The 9,331-nt window shown below is 63.7% G+C and overlaps 1 protein-coding gene across 4 annotated transcripts in view; it reads right to left on the bottom strand.

The window, feature by feature from the left end:
• Positions 1 to 1,868: 1,868 nt before the first annotated feature.
• The window catches only part of CTBP1 (C-terminal binding protein 1), a 372,880-nt gene continuing 365,417 nt past the window's right edge, over positions 1,869 to 9,331 (bottom strand). Inside the window, exons 5-10 of one of the 4 annotated variants that reach the window (XM_021677730.1) lie at positions 7,710 to 7,916; positions 5,573 to 5,787; positions 4,459 to 4,589; positions 3,745 to 3,872; positions 3,123 to 3,240; positions 1,869 to 2,820 (exon numbers count right to left, since the gene is read on the bottom strand). In XM_021677730.1, coding sequence (XP_021533405.1) covers positions 2,634 to 2,820; positions 3,123 to 3,240; positions 3,745 to 3,872; positions 4,459 to 4,589; positions 5,573 to 5,787; positions 7,710 to 7,916 — 986 coding nt within the window. In that variant the 3' untranslated portion in view covers positions 1,869 to 2,633. Of the gene's footprint in view, positions 2,821 to 3,122; positions 3,241 to 3,744; positions 3,873 to 4,436; positions 4,590 to 5,572; positions 5,788 to 7,709; positions 7,917 to 9,331 lie in introns of all 4 variants that reach the window. The other 3 variants (XM_021677731.1, XM_021677733.1, XM_021677732.2) reach the window with 3 other exon arrangements.

The following is a 9,331-nucleotide window of genomic DNA, read 5'->3' as shown; positions in this document are numbered from 1 at the left end:
CTGCAGAGGGAGAAGCTGGGAGCATCGCTGCAGAGGGAGAAGCTGGGTCCACAGTGATCAGAGATGGCCGACCTCCGGAACTATCCTCAACTGACCCAAAACAGCAAATCTTTGTACCACAATGTGAGCAGGTGGGCTCCCCAGGGGAGAGGTGGCTCTCTCCCGCTGAGGACCGCGCCCAGAGTGGACCCAGCTGTGAGCCATGAGCAGACAACACTCCTAGCAGCTGGGGAATGACACTGGGTCCCAGAGCAGCACCAGAGTGGCACTGAGGTGCCCCGGGCAGCCCGCCCCTTGCACCAACTGGATTCGCTTTGCAGGGCAAGTTCACCCCACTTGGGAACACTCTTCAAGGCAATTCTAGATCGTGTTTTCTTCTAGGAATTCAGAGTCTGAGTCAATTTCATAAACTGTGTTGGGAGGGCGTCCTCCTTCCTGTTCTCTGAAGTGTGTCAAATGAGTTGTTTCTTAAGTATTTGTTGAGATTAATGGTGGAAGCCATCTATTTGTAATTTCTTTGAGGAAATGTTTCTAAGTTCAATTTCTTTAAGGTTATAGAGCTACTCAGACCCTGCATGTTTCCTGTCGGTTTTGGCAAGTGGCTTTTCATTTCTCCAAGACTTCTGGCATCAGTGACCTTGGGGGCGGCCTCCTGTCTTTGTCTGGCAGACTTTGATCAATTCTATTAATTTTTCGAAGAACCAACTGTTGAATTTGTTGGTCCTTTTCCACTTAATTCCCATCTTGTTTGTTACTTCTGCCCGTTGACGATCTCAGAGTTTATCTCGTCATTCTTCGTCCAGCTGCTTAGGACACGCTCGTGCTCAGGCTGCGTTTTCTTCTCCGTTGGTCGCCCCACCACATCCCTGCGGGATCCCTCAAGAACCAGAACAAAGGTGAACAACTGAAGACAGAAAGGCCGAGAACGTCCCAGAACTGAGTGGAGACACAAAGCCCCCAGCTCAGGAAGGATGATGAGTTTGGGAGGACACCCACGGAGGGTGCACGTGCTGGCACGGAGGAGCAGAGGGTCCGGGGACCCGGCCAGGACACCCACTCGGGACGATGGAGGCCGAAGCCGATGGAAGGGTGTGCACTCGGAAGACAGCTCCCAGCCCAGAATCCTGTCCCAGCCAAACACCTAGTCGAGTGTGGGCAAAACCAAGGCATTTCCCCAGAAGCCCCTCTCAAACGGGTGCTTGTCCTTCGTGTTCCCCCCCAAACAACTGTGCGGGAAAGACCACTGAAGGGTGAGCTCCAGGAGGCACAGTGGTGGCTCTGGCCAGGGGTGGGGGTGGGGGAACGGGGTCGGGGGGACACCGGCTCGGGGAAGCCCCGTCCCTGCCCCCAGGGTCCCGTCTAGCCAGAGACTGAGGAGTGAGCCCAGGCCTCGCAGGTGCACCTTGGACCGTGGGCCAGCGCGGGGTGGGGGTGCGGGGCCTGAGGGTGCCGACGAGCCTTCCAGGGGAACCTGTGAAAACCGCCGGCTGTGACGAGGATGACCCCGTTTACCCCGAGCTACCGTGAGGAAAGGACCACTCTGCTTGGCGCGTTTCTGCGAGCTGTGGAACCAGAGGTCCCTGCAGCCTTCCGGATCTTCAGGAACTCTCATCTGCCGAGGCCCTGACATCGGCTCTTGTCCCAGGCTCCAGGCTGGCCCGAGGGAGGTGCACTCGGGAGAGGGGGGGCCGTGTCCCGGCAAACGCCATCGCTTGCACCTGCACCCACACCCCCCGCTGCACCGCAGCAGCAGCTTCCGAGCCTGACCCCCGCCCCCTGCAAGGACCACGGCCCCCCGGGGCTCCCCAGGGCTGCCCCCTTCAGCCAGAGCCCCCACGAGGCAAAGCCACTCACACAGACGCTGGGCCTGCCGGTTCTTTCTGGGATTTTTATTTCTTTAAAATAATTCATACAAATGGTTACAGTCACAAACATGATTTTAACCAAAATATTGCTAGCCTACCACATCAGCAGGACGGCACCTGAGCAGGCCGGGACGCTGCGCCCTCACATCCCCAGGACAGATGCCGACGGCCGCCACACGCGGAGGGCTAGGTGCACTGTTCTCTCGCAGCCACTCTGCGGTGCCGTCTTCGTTTGGAACAAGGGGATTCATGCCAAAATTAGGAAAAACAGCCTTTGTTTTGTTTTTCTAAATTATTCTAAAAATAAGACAAGCAGGTAGAAAAAACAATGCACTGTGTGGCGTAGAAAGAAAAACGGGAAGGATTCGTTGTCCTGAGAAGTTTGCCAACTGCCTCGTTTCGGGGCGTGTTCCAACACACACGGGACACAGTCTGAGACCGACCTGCCGAATGCTCCCTCAGGGTTCTCTGTTGACAGCTAAGCAAACAAATCCTCTGAAATGTTCTAAAGACTGTACACAGACAAGAACATTCATGATAGAATTAACTACTAACTTCTTCTGCTTAACGAGGACGCAAAGGACACAGGACAGCGGCTGGCCCCGGGACAGGGCAACTACAGCTGAGGCGGGGGAGGCCGGTGCCACCTGGCCCCCGCCGGCGCCTGGACAGTCTCTGGAGCGCTGTGGCCACCCGCAGGCCGCCTCTGCACACGCCCATCCGGGGGCGCCGCCCTGCCCGCGCCGAGGCTGTCGAGCTCCGCCCGGGCTACAACTGGTCACTCGCGTGGTCTCTATCTGCCTCGGGCTTGACGGTTTGGCCGGGAGAAGGGGCGTGGGGCGGGTGGGACACGGGGGGCAGGCCGTGGGACAGGGACATGGCGCTGGGGACAATGCCTTCGACGGCAGTCGGGATGCCGCTGGGGGCCACGCCCACCACGCCCGGCGGGTACCTGCTGGGAGGAGGGACGGCGTGTGAGGCTGGCGGGGTCCCTCCCGGGGCCACAGCGCGGGCCCAGGACGGCTGGGGGCTGCTCCCAAAGGCCCTGCCTGGCGGGACCCCGCCCTGGCCCCAACTCCTCCCTCACCCGCCTTCACCCTCAGGTCTGGTGTGTCAGGCTCTCACCCCCAGACCTTCCGGTCCACTGGGGCCTACAGGAGCGTGCACGTCCAGGCCTAGGATCCCCCGCCCCCGGGACCCTGCCAGCAGTCACCACGGACGTGCTCTGTGTTCCTGAGCCCACCGCTACCCGCTCACCTGTAGGCGGCCCCGTTGAGCTCAGGGTGCACGACAGCTGGGTCCATGCTGGCCCAGTGGGTGGCGGCGGTCAGGTGGTCCTTGTTGACGCAGTTTTTCAGGCTGTCGGGGATGCGGCCTGGCAGATGCAGCGAGGAGAGGAAGAGCCGTGTCACACGGCTGTGTCCAGGAGCGTGGCGGTGGCGGGCACGGGCTGCAGGGTCCCCCATAGCTGGGCCTCCCTCCCTCTCGCTCTCCTCCCCTTGTCTGGACGCAGTCACCTCGCAGCTCAGAGATCCCCCGGGCCCGGGCAGTGCCCTCAGCCCCCCAGCGGCCCCACGTCTGCCAGGCCTCGGGATTTCGGGGAGCGGCAGACAAGCTCAGCCCAGGTATAAAAACATAGCCAGACTTTTTAAACGAGGGGTGAGGAGGCCACACGTGCTGAATTCCCACGGGGGGACCATGGGTGGGCGTCCTAAGCGTGACGCACAAGGGGGCCCGAGGGCTGCGTGGGGAGCACCACCGTGGAAGCCGGTTGCTGACCTCCACACTCGGGGGGATGGCACGGTGTGGCCCCCGCCAGCACAGCAGGCCAGCAGTGCAGGCCTCGGAAGGAGGCTCGGGTCCTGCCGGCCACCCTCACCTGTGATGGCTCTCCGGATTTCCCGGGCTGCCTCCTCCCGCATCTCGATGGACGCCTGCTCGCTGTACCAGGCCGCGTGGGGGGTGCAGATCAGGTTGGGTGCATCCTTCAGGGGGCCCTGGCTGAAGCTGCAAAAGTCACGAAGCAGGTCAGGGTAGGGTGGAGGGTGCCTGGCCCTGCCTGGAACCACACTCCAGTCGGTGTCAGACCAGGGGACCCTAGCGGGGTCAAATCTGCCACAGACTCCCGACAGCAGCAGGGAGGAGTCCCAGCTAGAGGTACACGCCCCAGCCCGCCCTGCAGGTGAGGGCGTGAGGCCCCGCAGCAACAGGCTCCCAGACAACAGGGCTGACGCACGGTCAGGGGCCAGCTACTGCCCCAGACGGGCTTCTCAGGCGTGGGGTCTCTACAGACAGGCCACACGGGGGTCAGTGGCCTCCTTCACCTGGGTGCCCCCAGGCACTCCGCATGAAGCGCAGGTCTGAGCGCCCCCATCCCCGCCCACAGAGACCTAGCTGGGCCCTGGGGGCAGGCCCGCCTGCAGCAGGACCTCAGGCTGCACACGCAGCCCAAGGATGGAGCCTGGAGACTGCCAGTGGGCATCAGCCCCGGCCCCATGCCTGACCGGGGTCAATGTGGGGCATGAGCTGGGGCGAGGGCCCAGTGTGAGAGAGTTGGCATCCAGGAATCACCCAGGGCGCTGCCAGGAGGCACCTGAAGGGCTCAGACTCGTGCACGTCCAGGGCGGCGCCCCGAATCCGCCCCTCCTTCAGAGCCTGGGCCAGGGCCTTCTCATCCACCAGGCCGCCCCGTGCCGTGTTCACGAGGAAGGCGCCTTGTCGCATCTGGGAGGACACAAAAACAGCGCCAAGAGTGAATCAACACAGGGCCCTCTTCGCTTGCCCCCCACCCCCAGGGGACGGGCCCAGCAGGGACGTGGAGCAGACAGGGGCCGGCAGGGGGACGAGGGCTCGGGGGTCTGTGCGGACCCTGCTTCACCGAGGACCTCTGGCTGGAGCAAACGCACCGACTCACAGCCGACCTCCTCCTGCTCCCGGTGGTGAGGTGTGGGCTGGGTCGTGGGGTCTCCTGGCCCAGCCCCCAGGATGCTTGGGGTGCCTGGAAAGGATCTGGCGTGTCTAGGACATGGCCTGGCCTAGGAGTGATGGGCACAGGCCCGAGATGGGGTCTTCAGTGCAGTGGCCCTGCCAGAGAGCCCGGCGTCCGAAGCTGGGTGGCAGCTTCATTTCCTTTTGCTAAAAGCCCTTAGAGCTGCCCGGAAGGCATTCCCCTCCAGGCTTCGTGGTAAGGGGGGCTCCCCGTGCGCTGAGGTGACAGGTCCCTTGAGACCAACTAAGCCTGTCCCGCCGCGGGGCTCACGTAGCCCGCTCTCAGCTCAGCTCCTCGGTCGGCTCTCCCGTTCACACCTGGTTTTTGGGGATGGCACCCCAGGGCCATGCCTGTGCCCACCCACCCACGGCAGACAGAGAGGAGCCTCGGGTGCCTGGCCTCGTCCTTCACGGGAGGCGGACAGCATCAAGCACATGCCAGCCCACAGACCTGTGCGCACACGCACGTCCCCACACCCGGGTGTGCGCACCCAGGGCAGCGCCCCATGGCGGCCGCGGTCAGCGCTCATCCTGGCGCAGGCGGACGTGCGGCGAAGCCCAAGACCCCGGGCACGGTGTGTGCCGTAGCTGTGGGGACGCTGGAGCCCTCCGCACAACTCAGGACACAGGCCCGTCTGCAGTTGGCTCCCCGGCACTTGAGCCCATGGGGCGGGAAGAGGCCCCAGCCCCGGACCCCCAGGCCATGAGCCTGCGCCCACCTGCTTGACGGTGAAGTCGTTGATGAGGTGGTGGTTGTGCTCGTTGAGGCCGCAGTGCAGGGTGACACAGTCGCTGTGGAAGAGCAGGTCCTGCAGGGTGCTCACCCGCTGCAGGCCCAGCGCCCGCTCGGTGCCGTCCGCCAGGTACGGGTCATAGAAGAGCACGTTGAAACCGAAGGCCTTGGCCCGGAGCGCCACCGCCTGCCCCACACGACCTGGCAGGGCGGGACACGGTGTTACCACGGCCACGGATTGAGGGGCCCCCACACGGCCCGCATCCCCGTGTGCCCGGGGCTGACACGGAGGGGAGCGAAGCCCCGTCCGCCCCGGGACCCCTGCCCGGCCGTGCGCAGACAGGGGATTCAGGGAGGAGGGCGGGGGGCTGGAGGTGCTCCCCAGGGAGTGCATGGGGTGGGAGCTGCAGCATCTGAGGAGTGGCCCTGCACCCTGGAGGGAGGGTGCAGGGCCGAGGGGCTCACAGCCCCGTACCCCAGGAGGTAAGTTCCGACCTGGACACCGTGGGGCCACGGTGGTACCCCAGGAGGTAAGTCCTGGGCAGCTGGGCGCTGGGGAGGGGTGGCCAAAGTCCCCACATTTCAGGGGGCCCCACCCCTCCTGGAGCCCCGGGGCTTGCTCTGAGCAAGAGAACGCTAACAAAGAGAGCAAGCAGGGGATGGAAACATCCCACGCACCCTGAGGCCGCCATGGGGTCCGTGTGCATCTGCCTGCCGGAGGGCATCGGCCAGGGGAGCAGGGTCACCAAGGCCCCAGGCGACCACTGTGCCCGTGAGTGACCCCAGGTGAGGCCAGAGCAGAGCCATCCTGACATTTCTACCCAAAATACAAACCCACAGCATTGTGAGATCAAGTAACTGGTTGTCTCCCAACACTCCGTCACAGAGTGTCCGCGACCTGGTAGACGGTACCTGACACGTACCCAGACCAGGAGCGCTGTGTAAACAGTCGCAAGAGGGCGCCCAGGTGGTGCACCCGACTGAGCGTCCGACTCTTGATTGTGGCTCAGGGCATGATCTCAGGGTGGTGAGATCAAGCCCCACATCGGGCTGCACGCTCAGAGTCTGTCTGAGATTCTCTCTCTCCCTCTGCCCCTCCCCTGCTTGTGCACTCTCTAAATAAATAAAATCTTTAAAACAAACAAGCAAACAAACAGTTTCTGGAGGGGCCAGGCTGAGGGGCTGCTCTGGTCGCCTCTGCCATGTCACCTGGCTCTGGTTAAGACGCAGACTCAGCCCACACAGCCCCATCAGGTCAGAGTTGCATTTGAACCGGGCCTGTTGAGTCTCTCGACAACACTGCTTCAGGAGATCAGGTGGCCCCCAAATCCCCCAGCCAGGCAAACCCAGCTGCCCACTCCCCACCCGTCCTCCTCCCCACCCAGGCCCCGAGGTGCAGGGCGCCCATGGGGGCCAGCGCCGGCGTCCATGTGCCCATCTGCAGCAAGACCGTGAGCTGTACTGGACGAGATGCCTGCGTCCCATGGACGCCCCGACGTCTTACACTAAAGGCAGGCGGGTCCCTGTCAGGTCTCTCCCACACTGCACAGAGCGCACCGCTGGGGAGCCAGTGGGGCAGGGGCGGGCACGGGGGCCTACCCAGAGCAAGTTCGGGAAGCAGCAGGACGAGGGGGCCGGCAGTGAGCTACGGCCCCATCTGTCCCGGGCCTCCCAGGTGGAGGGAGCCGAGTTCAGACACAGAGATGGGCCACAAACAAGGCAGAGAAGAGGGATGTCACCGACCCAGGACAGCGGCCCACACAGCGGGTGAACCAGCTCCCTCCCCCCAGAGCAGGGCTAAGAGCCACCGGGCCCTCACCAGAAGGCCACGTCTACTCAGCCATGGGGTGGGGGCGTGGGGGGCAGGGTGAACGTGTCTGAGTGTGGTGAGCATGCGTTAACGTGCCGGTGGCGTGCATGAGCACGCACGGCTGTATGCAGAGGCACGGGACCCACGGCACGTGTCTCACGTCTGCCCGTGTGTGACCCGCACCCAGTGTTCCTGGGGCAGAAGGAGTCAGCCCCAGGTGGGCCCTGGGTGGGGGGAGCCGTCCGGCAGCACAGCCGAGCCCTGGCTTGAGGCCTGCGGAGCCCACAGAGAGGGAGCACGGAGCTTAACTCACCCAGTCCTATGATGCCCAAGGTCTCCCCACGGATCCTGGCGGCTCCGGAAGCCACCTCCCGGATCTGCTCGACGCTCTGGACCCGCGTGCCCTCCCGCAGCGCCTGGTGCAGCCACGTGGTCCTGCGATACAGGTTGAGGATGTGGCACATGGTGGAGTCGGCGGTCTCCTCGACAGACGCCGCCGGCACGTTGCAGACAGCGATGCCTGGGAAACACAAGACACACGGAGCTGGTCACCAAAGCCAGTCCTGGCGCTCCCCCATGGCGGGCCAGACCCTGACACGACGCAGGTGACCCACCCCAGCCCGGGGAGAGACCGCCTGTAGGTCCAGCAAGTAGACAGGACGGAGCGGAGACCGCCTGTTGAGTCTCAGACGCTCAGAGTCTGTCTGAGATTCTCTCTGTCCCTCTGCCCCTCTGCCCCTCTGCAAATGCCAGCACCTGGGTCTGCCCTGCCTGGACCTCGGGCCACCTGACCTTCCAGGAAGGGGTCACGGGCAGGCCAGCATCCGGAGCCACTCCACAGCCACTCACACCCGCACAGGCCCCACCCCTCCTGCCTTCCTTGGCTCCCAAGCCAACTGAGACCTGGCTTTGGACAGAGAAGCCCCCTGCCCTCCCAGTTCCCACGGCCCCAACAGCCCCTTAGCAGCCGTGGAGAGTGAGCTGGTTCAGGCTTCTCCTCTACGCTGAGCCTCGGTGGCCAGTCCCGTGCATGCACGGGCCGGGTACCACTGGGTACCAGCCCCTCCGCATCTCTACATGCCTCTCCCGAGCCTGACCCCTTCCACCCTCGTTCTGCCCTGCCCTGCTATCTTCTCGCTCTGCCTGCAGACTGGTCACCTCCCCGCTGAGGGGAGGCACCTGCTGGCCAGACGGGGCTCTGATGTTCCTGGAGCTACTCCAAATGCCAGGAGGATGCCCCACACATCCACAGGGCTCTATGAGAGGGCCCAGGGTGGATCCTGTTCTTCCTTCCAGAAAAAACTCAGCCTGCCAGGAAATGCGAGAGCAGGCGGGAAGGAGGACCGGGCTACACCATCCCCTAAATCTGGGGACAAAACTGCTGGCGGAGAGGGCAAACCAGGTCCTGGGGCTTCTGAGTCCCCACCTGAGCCCCCGCCTGTCCCCACAGCACATGGCCCTGACTGTCCCTGGTGGAGGAACAGAGCCCCAGCCTGTGACATCACAAAACAGGGCACATTCGTGCACCGGGACAAAGGCCCCCAGGGACCCCAGGGCAGAAAGCACACAGGCCACGGTCCCCCACTGCTGCCTTACTGGGGATGCCGCCTAGGGATGGGCGACAGTAGGGCCAGAGGGCTCTGCCACGTGAGCTGGTGGTGGGCAGGAGGGTCCACACAGAAGCAGAGTAAACTAAGTCTGCGGGAGACACAAATGCCGGGCTGTCCCGGGTCCTGTTCCTTCAGCTGCAACCTGGGCAAAAAAAAGGCCAGACCAGGCACCGGGGGCACAACCTGAAGCTGTGGGCCTCATGGGGCACACGCTCGCCTCACCAGGCCGCAGCTGGTGCAGACACACAGGCCGTGGAGATCAGAATGCACCTGCCCCCTGCAAGGCTCTCTGAGGGAGCCGCGCTGACCAGGGAGCTGGCGTGGG

This window comes from Neomonachus schauinslandi, chromosome 2 (assembly GCF_002201575.2).
Source record: "Neomonachus schauinslandi chromosome 2, ASM220157v2, whole genome shotgun sequence".
Classification (NCBI taxonomy): Eukaryota; Metazoa; Chordata; class Mammalia; order Carnivora; family Phocidae; genus Neomonachus; species Neomonachus schauinslandi.
This window is presented reverse-complemented; position numbering and strand designations above follow the sequence as displayed.